The 15,298-nt window shown below is 55.8% G+C and overlaps 1 protein-coding gene across 2 annotated transcripts in view; it reads right to left on the bottom strand.

Moving 5' to 3' along the window:
- Positions 1 to 15,298, bottom strand: part of PARVB (parvin beta) — a 113,524-nt gene that overhangs the window by 39,646 nt on the left and 58,580 nt on the right. Inside the window, exons 2-3 of one of the 2 annotated variants that reach the window (XM_068970151.1) lie at positions 14,342 to 14,431; positions 10,431 to 10,501 (exon numbers count right to left, since the gene is read on the bottom strand). In XM_068970151.1, coding sequence (XP_068826252.1) covers positions 10,431 to 10,501; positions 14,342 to 14,431 — 161 coding nt within the window. Of the gene's footprint in view, positions 1 to 10,430; positions 10,502 to 14,341; positions 14,432 to 15,298 lie in introns of those variants that run through there. The other variant, XM_068970152.1, reaches the window with a different exon arrangement.

The raw sequence follows: 15,298 nt of genomic DNA, 5'->3' as shown, positions 1-15,298 counted from the left end.
CTGCCTCCAGCATCCTTCTCCCATCACCCAGCTCCCACCTCCACTGACCACCTTCTCAGTGTCCGTGTATGTGTGTGTGTGTGTGTTTGGGGGGTCCCCATGACACCTTCCCCTCTTCCGGATCTTCAAAGAAAATAGACCTGGACAGCTCCTCTCCACTCTCCTCCAAGGCCAGCTCATGCCATCCTATGATGCCCAATGCCTCCCTCCTGGTCCCAGTAACCCCCTAAAGGTCCAGCCCCATCTCTGCCCCATCCTCCTGCTAGCATGCTTCATGAGCATATCTGATTGAACATGCTGCCCCCCCCCCACCAACTCTCAAATCTCCTCCTTATATGAGAAGCAAACAGGATACCGTGCTCCAGCTTCAGGAGCCTGGATTCCACCCCTTTATCCCTTCATCCCACTTCCTAACTGCATCCACTTCTCACCGTCTCCTCTCCCACCGCCCTCGTCCAAACCACCTCCCCAGGCCGTTGCCACAGCCCCGCCGACCAACCATGCTGCCTCCTCGCTGGTGCTCTTCAGATCCCCACGCTCTTCTCTGCCCCGGGCCTTTGCACGTGTTAATCCTTGCAGCCTGAGCGCACCTCCTCCTGCCTCCCCCACTGACTGGCCAGCTCTCACTCATCCATCAGGCCTCAAGCTCTGTGATCATCCTCTGAGTGCCCCTCCACCCCGCCCAGGCCACATTCCCCAACATGGCTCTCACTGCTCTCAAGGGCCTTTCCCCAAACCTGTTCACGTTTGCAGTGAGAGCACAACTTCATTTTTAGCTATCTCCCTGCTGGACCTGAAGCTCAGTGAGGGCAGAAACTATGGCCTCTGGTCTGTGGCTCTGTCTCCAGCACCCATTGCTCACCGCCTGGCACTGAGTCCATCAGTCAACCTGCTGAGCACCCACTGTGCGCCAGGCCGAGCCCGTCAGTCCACCCGCTGAGCACCCACTGTGTGCCGGGCCGAGCCCGGCAGTCCACCCGCTGAGCACCCACTGTGTGCCGGGCCGAGCCCAGCAGTCCACCCGCTGAGCACCCACTGTGTGCCGGGCTGAGCCCGTCAGTTAACTTACTGAGCATCTACTATGTGCCAGGCTATGGGAATAAATCAGGTGAGGACTCTATCCTTGAGGATCTTACTTTCCAATCAGACATTACAAGACAAACAAATGCACACCCCGTAGGGTTGTGATCGATGTTATGGAGAAAAATAAGTTAGAACAGTGTGTTAGTCACTCAGTCATGAACCAATCTTTGTGACCCCACAGACTGTAGCCTGCCCGGCTCCTCTGTCCACAAAATTCTCCAGGCAAGAATCCTTGAGTGGGTTGCTATTTCCTTCTCCAGGGGATCTTCCTGACCCAGGGATTGAACCCGGATCTCCCACACTGCAGGCAGATTCTTTACCATCTAAGCCACCAGGGAAGCATGGGTGGCACAGAGGTAAAGAATCCACCTGCCAATGTAGGAGACGCAAGAGATGAGAGTTCGATCCCTGGGTCAGGAAATGGCAACCCACTCCAATATTCCTTGCCTGGAAAATTCCCTGGACAGAGGAGCCGGGCAGGCTACAGCCCATGGGGTCGCAAAGGGTTAGAGGCGACTGAGCCACATCAGAATACAGTGGAGAAGCCTGATGGGTACAGCTCGGCCAGGTGACCCAGGTCCACATTACAGGATCAGTCATGTCGTCACACGTGCCCTGGTGGGATGGGATGAGGGACCTTCACCTCTGTGGTCTCCCACCCCAAACCCATGACTCTGAGAAAAACACCAGACTAAGCCTAATAGAAAGACATCCTACAAAATCCCCGTCCAGCCCTCCTCAAAACTGACATGGTCATCAAAAACAAGGCCCCCACAGCACCCAGCAAAACCCGACAGGTGCTACAAATACCAGGTGTGTGTGCGCCTGCTCACTCAGTCCTGTCCCACTCTTTTGTGACCCTGTGGACTGTAGCCCACCAGGCTACATTCCATGGGATTTCCCAGGCAGGAATCCTGGAGTGGGTTGCCATTTCCTCCTCCAGGGGATCTTCCCGACCCGGGGACTGAACCCATATCTCTGGTCTCCTGCAATAGCAGGTGAGTTCTTTACCACTGGGAAGCCCAGGTAAGCAGGGACGGCTAATGAGGCTCCCGAGGTGGCTGATCACTTTTGGCTAACAATTTAAAAGATTTCGTAGGCAGAATTTTAAAGTGCCCCCTAAGACCTCAGTGGTCAGGCCCATAGGATCCCTCGGACAGCACAATGATGGGACTGTACTCTGTGATCAGGCTGTTATGGGATAGCCTGACCTCAAGAAACAGGGATTGTCCAAGGGCCTGACCTCATCAGGGGAGCCCTTTGACTCTGGATCCAGAGGTCAGAGATCCAGAAGTCATAGAGGGATCCAGGAAGGGGAACGCTGGCTGTGACAGTGGAGAGTGAGGTGGGTGTCTCCAGGAGCAGAGTCAATTTCCGCCACCCCAGAGCCTCCAGTAAAGCACTTAGTGCAACTGACACCCTGATTTCAGCCTCAGGAGACCCTGAGCAGAGGACCCGGGCCAACCACACTGATCCCTGGACCTCAGAACTATGAGCTCACTAAACAGATGTTGCTTTAGGCCACTGAATTGGTAAAAATTAATTTACACAGCAATAGAAAACTAATACAAACAGCATTCCACTGTCACAAATCCAAGCACGAGCCTCATAGACCAACAACAGTACACCCTATAAAACCAGTGCGCTGCTGACCTCTGGGGCCTGCACTTGAGACCCAGCTCCCCTAGGGTGTTTGCTGTGTGACCTGGAGCCAGTCACTTAACCTCTCTGGGGCTTCAGAGTCTTCATTAAAAAGAAGACAAATCAGTTCCTATCCCTGTGTGTGCTGTGACCAGGCAATTTCCTTTCCAGAAGTTTCTCCCAAGGTGCCAGTCCAAACGTGCTCCTAGACATTTCCTAGCTCAGAAGCGATTCCAAATTTTGTGTAGAAAAAGCCGAATGCACGAGAGAAAAGAGCCCGGAGGGATGCAAATTAAACAATTGCCACTGCCTTCCGTTTGATTTTTACATCTTCCAGGTTTTCAGCAGTATATATTATTCGGTAATTAGAAAGAATAATAATAGATGCCATTTATAAAAATTAATTACTATCCAGATGGCTTCTGTGCCGAAACTGACAAGCAAATCCTAAAATGCAAATGGAAAGTCAAGAGACCCCGAAAAGGCAAAGCAATCTTGAGGAAGAACAAAATTGGAGAACTCACACTTCCTGATTTCAAATCTTCCTACAAAGTTAGAATAACAAAACGTGACACAGAGGTCAGTGAAACAGAAATGGGAGCCAGGAATAAACCTCATGTTACAGTCAGCTGATAGCCGTGAGGGCGCTGAGACAATTCAACGGGGAGAGAACGGTCTTTTTAACAAATGGTGCCGGGACAACTGGATATCCACATGTGAAAGAATGAAACTGAACGCTTCCTTTATACCACATGCAGAAATCAACTCAGAATGGACGTCCGACTCTTTGCGACTCTATGGACCCACCAGGCTCCTCTGTCCATGGGATTCTCCGGGCAAGAATACTGGAGTGGGTTGCCATGTCCCTCTCCAGGGGATCTTCCCTACAAAGGGATTAAAACCAGGTCTCCTGCATTGCAGGCAGATTCTTTACCATCTGAGCCACTAGGGAAGCCCATGATATAGCCACAGGATGGAATATTATTCAGCCATTAAAAAGGAATGGAGTTTGGACACATGCTACAACACGGATCTTAAAAAACACAATGCCAAATCAAAGAGGCCAGACACAAAAGCCACATACTGTATGATTCCCCTTAAACGAAATACCCAGAATATGAAAATTACAGGGATGGAAGGATGCTATAGAGACAAGTGGTTGCCAGTGGCCAGGAAGGGGGATTCAGGACTGAGTGCTGATGGATAAGGGGTTTCTTTCTGGGGGTGATGAAAAGTCCTCGATTGACACAGGTGATGGTTGAACAACTCTGAGAGTACACCAACAACCACTGAATTGTGCAGCATGGGAATTCTACCTCAGTACACCTGTTATTAAGAAGCTAATCTCTAGAATGCAGGTGCTAGCGTCTGCCTCTGCAGGGGTCACAAACCTCCGTGACCTCACCACCCCTGGAGCTCTCTGCATGTCAGAAGCCCCCTTCTGATTTACTCAGCATAACCAGCAGCACCTAGTACATGCAGACACCACCCTAGGTGTTTAAGCTACAAACATGACTTAATCTGTCTCACACGGGTCGCAGATGCTTGCTGGTCCTCCCACAGCCACTAGAGGGAGCTGGTTCCTGCCCCACCACACCTCCACCCACTGAGAGTCAAACTCCGATTCACCTTCTGCCACCTCTCTGATTCCACCTCTGACCACCCTCGTCCTTGCTGTCGAAGCTCCAGCCACACTGCCTCCCTCGTTCACCCTCATATCTGCCAGCACGTGCTTCCAATGGGGCCTCTGCACTTGCTGCCGACCAAACAGCAGGTCTCCGCTCAAACGCCCACCCTCAACCACCCCACCGGAAACAGCAGGGAGAGGAGACCACCCCGCTTCTTGCTTTAGGGTCCTCCCAAGTGCTCACACCACCAGGTCACGCATTCATCCGTCCCTGGACACATCCGTCTCCCCAGGTGGACTGCCAGCCTGCTCAAAGACATCATCCCGAGGGTAGACTAGGAACAGAGCCTCGAAGGTGCCCAAACCAACTGCAGAGCTGCCTCCGGACCTACAGAGATCTCTCAGGCACGCAGACCTCTGCCTCACCCAGGACACAGACTTGTCGGAAAACACACAAGAGATGTCTCTGCTATGAAGAGACTAAAACTTCAAAAATTCCCATCTGGATCTCCGACCTGGTCAAAGTGCAAATAAGAAAATGAGACAGAAAAGGGATAAAAGTCAAATTTCACCCAACAAGTCACAGAGGTCGGCTCTGAGAAGCAAAAGCAAACCAGCTGCCCCAGCAGAGGCGCAGTGACCCCGGCCACCACCAGTCACCCTATCCTTGTACCATCCAGGTCACCCATCTCAATCCTCCGCTTCACAAAAGACTTTATAGATGGCAGCCGTCCTTATGTTTTCGAGATGTGCTCATTTGCAATCCCCGACTCCCGCAGGCATGTGTCTAGGACGTGGTATTAATGGTGCCCTTGGCACAGGGCTCTTCGCATGGACCTTCCACAAGCTTGCTTAAACTAGAATAAAAAATTACGTCCCTGAGTTCTGTCTGAATGATAATCAGGACCTGCAGGCTGTCTCCCCCAAAGCTATGACAGTTATGTTTTAATCACTTCCAAATACGCTTGTCATGGCTTAACTCACTGAGGACGCAGGCTTATTACAACCCGCAGACACATCAGCAAGCATCTCTGCCCAGTGAGGATGGCATCATCTTCTGCCCAGAAGACCATCCTTGTGCAGCTGACTTTCTTCTTAGGGGCGAAAGGAGGGAGCAAACAGAACTTAGTAACTCAGAAGAGTCTTGTCCAACAAACTGGGAGATGAGACAGGAGATCTGCTCCTGGGGGAAATGCCAGCCCCAGGGACGACACCACCTGCCAGCCTGGGACCAACGCAGCCACCAGGGTGGAGGCCCCTCTCTGGTGATTTACTCTGGAAAGCACAAAAACTGCCATTCCTTCTTTCGAGGATCATTAAAAATACAAAGGATCTCATCTGTAAACTGCTATCCTCCCCGGGCAGCACCGGCTATTCACCCTATGAGAGTCAGGGCGCTACTGGAGGATGCCAGCTCAAAGAACCATAGGATGAAACCCATGCAGAGAGGACACAGGAGAAGTCTTTCTTGAACCCGCAGGACACTCACTTCTAAATGTGAACCACAGACCTGCCCGTGTGCCTCACACCCACGTTCCAGCGCCCAACACAGCACCCGCCAGACAGCAAGCACGTAGCATCTGATGTCACCCCCCAGGCATGTGGATGGGCACAATGGTTCTCCTACTCCAATCCGAACCGGGATTTGAATCCAGGAAGCTGACTCCAGAGCCCACCACGCCCACCCCTTGACACTGCGTCATACACAGCAGATGCTCAAAGACAGTGCTTCAATGAACCGCCTCACTCTTAACACCCGGCTTAGCCAGAGCCTGGTGTGCTTGTTGGTTGGTTTGTTTTACGGGAAGCAGAGAGCAGCTCACCATGTTTTAAACGGTGACAGTCCAGAGGAGGGAGGTTCAGTGAGGCTAAGTCTACAGAGAGAGACAGGGCAGGGGCCAAGACAAGAGGTTAAAAATTGCAGGTGATGGAGAACAGAGAAAAAGCAAGGAGACTGTGCTTCCTCTGAAAGGTCCCACTGGCCCCAAGGCTGGGATGTGGCCAGCTGTCAGGAGGTCAGCCGGACCTCACCTTGACCTGCTCAGGCCTGCACGTGGTCCAAGCCCTGCATTGAAAACAACCGCTTCTGGGCCGAATCCCAACAGAGGTCCCTAGGAGGTAGCCTGTGCTGGGACCTACTCAGATTTAATCAACCAGAAGCCTGGACCATCAGAATCTAGGGCTTCCCATGGGGCACGAGTGGTAAAGAACCTGGCCGCCAATGCAGGAGGCGAGAGAGAGGTGGGCTGGGCCCCTGGGTCAGGAAGATCCCCTGGAGGAGGGTACGGCAACCCCCTCCAGTGTTCTTGCCTGGAGAATCCCATGGACAGAGGAGCCTGGCGGGCTACAGTCCACGGGGTCGCAAAGAGTCAGGCACGACTGAAGCGATTTAGTACGCACACACAGTGCAAGACGGGCTTTCTGAAAAGCAGTAAGGGTCACACAGGCAAAGTGGATGGAGGTCTGTCTGAACCACCAGGCCTGGCCATCCGCCCCCCGCTCCCGGCTCCCCAGGGCTTCTGGCGAACCGCCTGCATCATTACCCATAGGTGCCCCCAGCCCTTGCCCCCTCATCCCAGAGCTCGCCTTCTCAAGATTCGGATCCTGGAGGTCTGAACTGAGGCAAAAGGCCTGTCCTGCCCATGGGCTGGGCTGCACCCTCCCCCGGGGGGTCCTGATGCAGACCCTCACAACCAGCTCCCCAGTCGGTGCCACGGTGCGCGGTGACCTGAGGGCACCAGGATTCAGCGGGGAGCGAAACTCGAACGGTCCCCAGTGTCTGGGGGCACGTTCTAGAGGGACGAGAAAGAACAAAACCAAACAAATGAACAGGCAAGTGTCCAGGAAGCAGGAATTTGAGGCAAAGAGGGCAAGAACATGGAGGGCGGGGCAGCACAGGCAGAGAGGGAGCCAGAGAACCCACCCCTGCGGAGGAAAATCCAAGAGAAAACCAAAGGCTGAAAAACAGCGCTCCAGGCAAGGGGCTGCGGGCGCAGAGGCCAGGCACGTGGTGGGGTCCCGAGAGCCGCCCTGGGAGGTGATCTCCCAGCCCCTGGCATGTCCTGCCTGACAGAGCATCCTGGTTTACACGGGGACCTTGGCGGGCAGGAGAGGACCAGTGTCTGGGAGGAGTGGGCTCTCAGAACTGCCCATCGGGCAAGAGAGGAAGAAGAGGATATTCCCCACCCCTTCTGGTCTTTAGTCCTCCTTGCCCCCCAAGGTATTAACGCCCCACACTCTCAGCCTCTCCAGTTGGCACACTCTACACCCCAGACATGGGGCTGTACCTGAACTGGGAATCCGGGGGACGTGCAGCTGCCAGAGCCTGCTCAGGACCCCGTCAGGCTGGCCCTGGATGCAGAGATGCTGTGGTCACTCCGTGTGGGCTGACCAAGACGCGCAGCTGCCCAGCGCTCACCCCAAAGAGGCCAAAACTGCCTGCAGCCTCAGGAGGCAAAGCAGAGGGGGGTGGGGCTGAGTGAACCCGGAAGGGGCAGGAAGCGGCTCTGGATCCCACAGAGCAGGGAGGGGGCTTGTTTGTCTTGCATCCCTGGGGTCCAGCACAGCTTCCTGACCCCCAGCCAGGGCTCAGGAGATGAGGCCTCAAAGGGACAGACTCATTCGAGATTGGCCACTTCACACCAGTTCACAGGGTCACCTGGGGCGGAGGCGGGGAGTTACTTCTCTCTGAGTCCCTGTGTGGATGTAAGGATTGCACTCGGCTCCCTGGGACTTGTTTCAAGGAGTTGATGCTCACGGGCTGTCAAGCTTTGCTCAAATGTCGAAGAAGGAAAAAATCAGAGCGGGCACGTGATGGTTCATTTTAAGTATCAGCTTGGCCAGGACGGACGCCAAGGCAGCTGATGAAACATTTGTTCTGGGTGTGTCTGTGCTGGGGTCTCCAGGAAGAGATCGGCATTTGACTCGGTAGCCTGAGTAAAGTAGAGGGACCCTCCCCAGCATGGGAAGGTAGCACGCAATCCAGGAAGGGCCTGAACTGGACAGAAAGGTGGAGCAAGGCTGCACTCTGCCCTCTTTGTGCCTGGGGCGTCCGTAGCCTGACCTCTCGGACCCACTTTCCTGGGCCGCCATTGACAGAGGGCATATTAAGGGACTTCTCTCAGAAGGTAAAGCGTCTGCCTACAATGCGGGAGACCCATGTTCAATCCCTGGGTCAGGAAGATCTCCTGGAGAAGGAAATGGCAACCCACTCCAGCACTCTTGCCTGGAAAATCCCATGGATGGAGGAAGCTGGTAGGCTACAGTCCATGGGGTCGCAAAGAGTCGGACACAACTGAGCGACTTCACTTCACTTAGTCTCCAGCTTCACGTGAGCTGATCCTTGTAATAAATCTCTATAGAGAGACAGAGATATGGATAGAAACACAGGCAGACAGAGAGACAAGACAGGTAGATGGAGACAGAGAGAAGCGTAGAGGAGGGCCACCTCCCACGGGTTCGGTTCCTCTGGGGAACCTGACAAGCACAGAACAGCCCCTTCTCCTACTTAAATGCCACCCACGCTGGTCCAGGGGTTGAGAATCCGCCTTCCCATGCAGGAGACGGGACTCCATCCCCGGTTGGGGAACTGAAATCCCACATGCCTTGAAGCAACTAAGCCCGCACACCGCAAACACTGAGCCCGCGCACCACAACCAGAGAAGCCCACGCGCCGCAACCAGAGAACCCCGTGCGCTGTAACCAGGGAAGCTCATGTGCCGTAACCAGAGAACCCCACGCGCCGTAACCGCGCCGCAACCAGAGAAGCTCACGCGCCGCAACCAGAGAACCCCGCGCGCCGTAGCTGAGACCCGACAGAGCCAGATAAACACACAACTAACATGTCACACACATCGCCCGTGGAAAGCACCGTGGTGGCAGGGCCATTCTTCCTCACCAACATTCTTCAGTTCAGGAAGAAAACAAAGTGGGATTTGGCGGGGGGAGGAATCTCGAAACGAGGCGATTTAAGTCATTCAGTATCAGCATGTTGGGATAGGCCCTAAAACAGGCTGGAGAAGGAGACGGCAGCCCACTCCAGTGTTCTCGCCTGGAAAAACCCCCTGGACCGAGGAGCCTGGTGGGCTGCCTTCCACCAGGTCGCAGGGAGTGGGACACGACTCAGCAACTGAGCACACCACGCTCGCACTAACGCAGATGTTCTCCATTTCCCTGTTTTAAACACTACAACTTGCAAGGCTCTGTTTATCCTGGAGAAGCCCTTGTGAAAAGGCAGCTGTGTCCCAACTGCAGTGGTTAAGGGGGAGACACTTTTGAAAAGCCCCCTTTGATGGGATGTGTGAGTGGCACTATCCTAACTGGCGTCTGCCCAGCCCGAGTCTGCTGGGTCAGGGCTCACAGGGTGAGGATGCTCACGGAGCCCTTGCCAGCCGGGGGATTACCTCTGAAGCCCTGCTGTGGTTGAGATCAGAGCAGTCAAGTTTCACTCTGCGCTTGGAGCCGGACTAACACTACCAGTGAACCCTCACTGCGAGGCGGGGCTCGAGAGACCCCTGCGGACAGACGAGTGGCTGCAGCGGCCCCTGGGGAGCCCAGAGACGGCACCCATCCCCCACCCTAGCTTCCCTGACTTTCAGGAACTAGGTGGCTGTCCTCTGGCCTCGCCTGTCCCCGAGCATCCAGACGCGGCTGAATCTGCCCATTGCCCAGAGCAGGGGTGTCACCATCCGATGAGGACCTTCAGGAGCATCCAGAAGAACCCATGGGCCCGCTTTTCAGAGCCTCCTCTGAGCTCCCCTCTCGCTCCAGAAAGAGTCTGAATGCCCTGATCTTGTCCGCGAGGCACTGCGAGAGTTCACTGCAGCTGCGCATTCCCAATCTTAAGAAAAGGGTCCCCGCGTCCTTAGGTGCAGCACAGGAGGGTGGCAGGGCCATCTGAGAGCCCCTGGGGCCGGGCCCCCTCGGGAGGCGCTCCAAGCCATCCCGTCTCCCCACCCTCCACCGAACATAGCATCGAGGCCCCTTGACCAGCCCCCCGGCTTCGCTCCTTTGACCCAGAGGAGCCGGAACCCAAAGTCTTGCCCTCACAGGACACCCCAGCCAGGAGGCTCACCCTCACCTTGACCAGCTCCTTGAATCTGGGGTCGTCCCTGGAGGTGGGGTCGATCACCGTGCGTTCCTCGTTCTCCTCTGTGGGGACAAAGGACAGGAGGGTTAGCTTTGGTGGGGGCAGCTGGCTTCCCTCGCACAGATGGGGGGATCGAGAGCAGAGACACCCCCAAGGTCTTCTCACGGAGCAGCCCTGCAGCCAGGCACACGGCCGAGGCGGGAGGGCCTACCTTCCAGGAAGCCACAGGGCACCTACCCTGGTATTTCGGGAGAAGCGATGCTGGGGGGAGCACTAATTCAGATCTGGAGAAAAGTCACTATAAATAAACCTGAGGAAGAGTTGTCCTTCACCAAGAAAGCTTGCTACTACGTACAATGGTATGGACAAAAACATATGGCGGAAGGGGTACTAAAAAAAAAAATATAGCATTTCACAGCAAAGCGTGTTTATCCATGTTCTGTTTCTGTTTTGTTTTCCCTCCATGTTTGGCCTTGACCATGGACCACGGGCACCAGTGAACTTGGACAGAGAGGTGACACGGGGGTAGTGAGTGGACACGCGTGCATGCCCTGTCGCTCAGTCGTGTCTGACTCTCTGACCCGTGGACTGTAGCCCGGCGGCTCCTCTGTCCATGGGATTTCCCAGGCAAGAATACTGGAGCGGGCGGCCGTGCCCTCCTCCAGGGCACCTTTCTGACCCAGGGATTGAACTTGCATCCCCTGCATCGCAGGCCACTGAGCCAGCAGGGAAGCCCAGTAAGTGGACGGCCAAGGGGAAAGACTGGCCGACATCGGACATGACACAGGACAAAACTGACCCTGAGTGTTAAAAGGGGAGAGAAGAGGCCTCTGGCCCCTGGACGCGCAGGTAGAGATGGCCAGGGTCCCAGCCTCTGGCCCCTGGACGTGCAGGTAGAGATGGCCAGGGCCCCGGGGCCCACACAGGCCCCCACGACTGGGACCCTGTCAGTGTCGGTAGGAATGAATGGCTTTGAGTGACAGAGACTTCACAACAGCCAAGTCCGAAACCTGACAAAGCGCAAGCACTATTCTTGGAGTCGCGCAGACCTGATCCTTGAGAGGGATGCTCCAGGTAAGCTGCAGGGGCCCACACAGCGGTCCCTGAGGAGGCCCCAGCAGCCTCCCACCACTCCCGGGGCCAAGGCCAGTGTCCTCCACGCAGCCCCCCAGGCCCTCTGCAGCCTCTGTCCCCAGCTCTCCCCAGCGCCCTCCAACCCAGTCCCTCCAGACTTCGCTCACCCCTCAGCAAGCCTCTCGCCACTGCCAACCACAGGGCCTTGGCACATCCTACTCCGTGTCCAACACCCTCTCCCCCCACTTCACTCCCCAGTCGCTCAGCTCTCAGCTCCCAGTGCTGACTAGGCTGGTCCTTATCAAAGTCACAAGAGCTTCAGGGGCCAGCAGGACCTTGCAGGGCAAGCTGAAGAGCGCTGACTCCCAGCCCAGGAGCAGCGGTTTAGGCAAACGGTAAGACAGGAGAGTTAGGGCCCAGGGAAAGGCAGGTTCAAGGCATCGTGACAAACAGTAACCTGCCCCTCGTTTATGGTAAATCCGTTTTCTAAGCACTCCTGTTGGTCTAAAGCGGATCCTCAGCCAGGAGCAATTATTGTGTCCCCCAGGCCCCCAAGGGACCTGCAGCAATGTTTGGAGACATTTTTCATTGTCCTCAGTGGTGGTGCAGGGTGGGGTGCGGTAAAAGCTACAGGAATGTAGTGGGTGGAGGGGCAAAGGCAATGGCACCCCACTCCAGTGCTCTTGCCTGGAAAATCTCATGGGTGGAGGAGCCTGGTAGGCTGCAGTCCATGGGGTCGCTAAGAGTTGGGCACGACTGAGCGACTTCACTTTCACTTTTCACTTTCATGCACTGGAGAAGGAAATGGCAACCCATTCCAGTATTCTTGCCTGGAGAATCCCAGGGACGGGGGAGCCTGGTGGGCTGCTGTCTATAGGGACGCACAGAGTCAGACACCACTGAAGCAACTTAGCAGCAGCAGCAGCAGCAGTGGGTGGAAACCAGGGATGCTGAGCAAAACCCTGCAACACACAGGACAGCCCCTCCATTAAAGAACTGTGTGCTTAGTCGCTCAGTCGTGTCCAACTCTTTTGTGACCCCATAGACTGTAGCCCACCAGGCTCCTCTGCCCAAGGGATTTCCCAGGCAAGAAAACTGGAGTGGGTTGCCATTTCCTTCTCCAGGGGATCTTCCCAACCCAGGGGATCAAACCTGCATCTCCAGCATTGGCAGGTGGATTCTTCACCACTGAGCCACAGAGGGAGTCTCCCCGACATCAAAGGGTTATGCCGTGCTCAATGTCCATAGTACCCGGGGTCGGGGGAGGGGAGAGAAACCCTGCTCTGGATCTGGGTGATTTCCAGACAGTGCTCAGCGGTTTCTCCTGGGAGAGAGTCACCTGCCTGGGCAGCAGCTGCAGCCAGACTGAGGACGCAGCACAAGAGGGTCTTCAGAGAGCTGAGGGGAAGCCCCGGAGGACCCACGCGTCTCCGAGCCTGGCCAGCACTTGGCCGCAGGTCGGCTGTCTGGACGGCCTTTGCGTTTCTTTCTCACTAGTTCCCGCTGGCCTGGCCTTGTGCTGGGAACCACAACAGAGGCATCCACCGGGACGTCCCTTTGAACCAGGGATTGGAAAGAAGCAGAATGTTCCAAGACAGCCTTCCAGATCCATCAGAGCCCAAAGCACGCTCTAAGGAAACACGTGTCCAGGCCGTCACCTCATCAGTGTTGCCGGGGACGTGGTCCCGGGGAGGTGGGCGCAGGGCCAGGACCACTCGGCAGGTCCCACCCGCAAGCCCCTGGTGTTGGGAGGCCCCTCCAGCTTGCACAGAGACGGGGCAGGTATTGATACTTTCTCTGATTTTCTGTAATTTTTAAACTCTTTTTGGCGTGCACGCACTGCTTTCTTCATCTTGCTTTTTCGTCGCACGGGGCCTGCGTTGCTGCGTGCGGGCTGCTCTCAGGCCGCGGTGCATGGGCTTCAAATTGCGACGGCACCTCCCGCCTCTCCTGCTCTCGTGTGGCTCCCTTGGTAAGGCTCCAGGGTTTGCAGGCCCCCGCAGCTGCAGCACGAGGTCTCAGCAGTTGCAGCTCTTGGGCTTGGCTGCCCCACAGCGAGTGCAGTCCTCCCAGACCAGAGATCAAACCCGTGTCCCCTGCATTGGCATGTGGAGTCTTATCCACTGGACCGCCAGGGAAGTCCCTTCTCTGCATTTTCAGATGCTTCCACATCCTGGGGCCTTAGGGACTTACGGGGACTCCCCGCTCAGAGCTAGCTGACTCCCAAGACAGCAAATGTGTCCCCTGTGAGTGCCTTTCAACGCAAACAACCAACCCAGAGCCCACCCCCCGCACCAGCCAGCTCTCTAACTGAGCTCCTGTGGGGCTCTTACACACCCAGCCAACAGCCCCTGCCCTAATCACCTGAGACCAGGTACAGACCCCTCAGGGCAGTTCCTGTGTCCCAGAGGCCCCTGAAACTACCCGAACCAGCAGATCAAACCTGCTCATGAACCTGCCTCACCCACTCTGTCCTGTGAAAACCACAATAAAGGCGTCTGCTCACCCTTCCCTGACAGTGCTGCCCTCCCCTGGCACCCGGGGAACCGGGAGTGCAACAAACCATCTTTTCAAGGACAGCTGGCTCCCCGATCTCTTGGCCCATCATACTTAAATACTAATAAAGCTGACATTTGCAACCAGAGAGGCCGAAACCTACAAGGGAAAGCTCGCTTTGTTCCTGCAGACTTTTTTTTAAACACGACCTTGAGCTGAGAGCCCGCTGTGAGGTCTGATCACAAGGCTCCTCATCGGCCCCTCCCAGACCAATCGCACACCCAGGGAAGTGCAGCTCGCCCAGGACAAGGAGCTGGCGGAAGCGACAGTACCGAGCAGGGAGTCTTCGGGGTGGACTTCCACTGGGGCGGGGCACATGGGCAAGTTGATGGCATTCTTCCCTTCTTCCTGGAGGTCACTCACTGTCAAGAGAAAGAGAAAGGGCAGACCGGTGAGTATAAATGGACTAGTGTGGCCTCACATGTTGGCAGTGGAAACAAAGAGAAATCAACTCGTGTTTTTAAGGCATTTAACAAATATTCCTAAATGGCTGGTTGCCCAGAAAGAGTCCGAGGAAAAAAGCCCCAAACCAAGAATATATTCTACAACTCCTAGCCCACGCTGGAGAGTGCCCAGTTCCAGCCAAGCCCTGCCAGGCTGTTCTCACCGCTCTTCAGAACACATGACTAAGACATGGAAGCTTCTGGATGCTTCCAAATCTTGCCCAAGGCTGCTGGGGTGGACACAGCTTGGATTGCGGTGACAGGGTCTGAGAAGGCAGGGTCCCTCCCCCGACTCAGACAGTTGTGGACTCTGGGTGTGAAGACCCTCCCTGCAGGCACACAGGCAAGCCCAAAGTCAGAGGCGGTGCCGCTGTCCGTGGCCAAGTTCATGGGACAGAATCCTGCTGGCCCGACACCCAGGGATGCCCAGGGTTGGGGGCAGTGGAACACGCATCAGAGTCTAACAAACTGGACCCAGAGACCTGGAGTCTCCTGAAGCTTCACAGGGACTGCAGGGCTGGCTACACAGTGAGTGGGGTGGCCTCCATCCACGGAGCAGAGAAGGTCCCCTGCCGCCCCGCCACCCAACCCCTGTGCTAGAGACCCTCCAGGAAAGTAGCTCGAGTCTCACTGGCCAGGGGGTCACCCCGACACCAGGGGGCTCACAGCCTCAGCCTTCAACACCACATTTCTTCCACTGGCCCCAACTGTGTCAGACCCCAGGCTCCAGCCCCCAGCCCCCATGCAGTGGGTGCAGGGGGCCCTGGGATCTGCCCTCTTTCAGCC

Source organism: Capricornis sumatraensis, chromosome 4 (genome assembly GCF_032405125.1).
Source record: "Capricornis sumatraensis isolate serow.1 chromosome 4, serow.2, whole genome shotgun sequence".
In the NCBI taxonomy this organism is placed as follows: Eukaryota; Metazoa; Chordata; class Mammalia; order Artiodactyla; family Bovidae; genus Capricornis; species Capricornis sumatraensis.
Note: the sequence above shows the minus strand (reverse complement) of the source record. Positions and strands in the feature narration are given on the sequence as shown.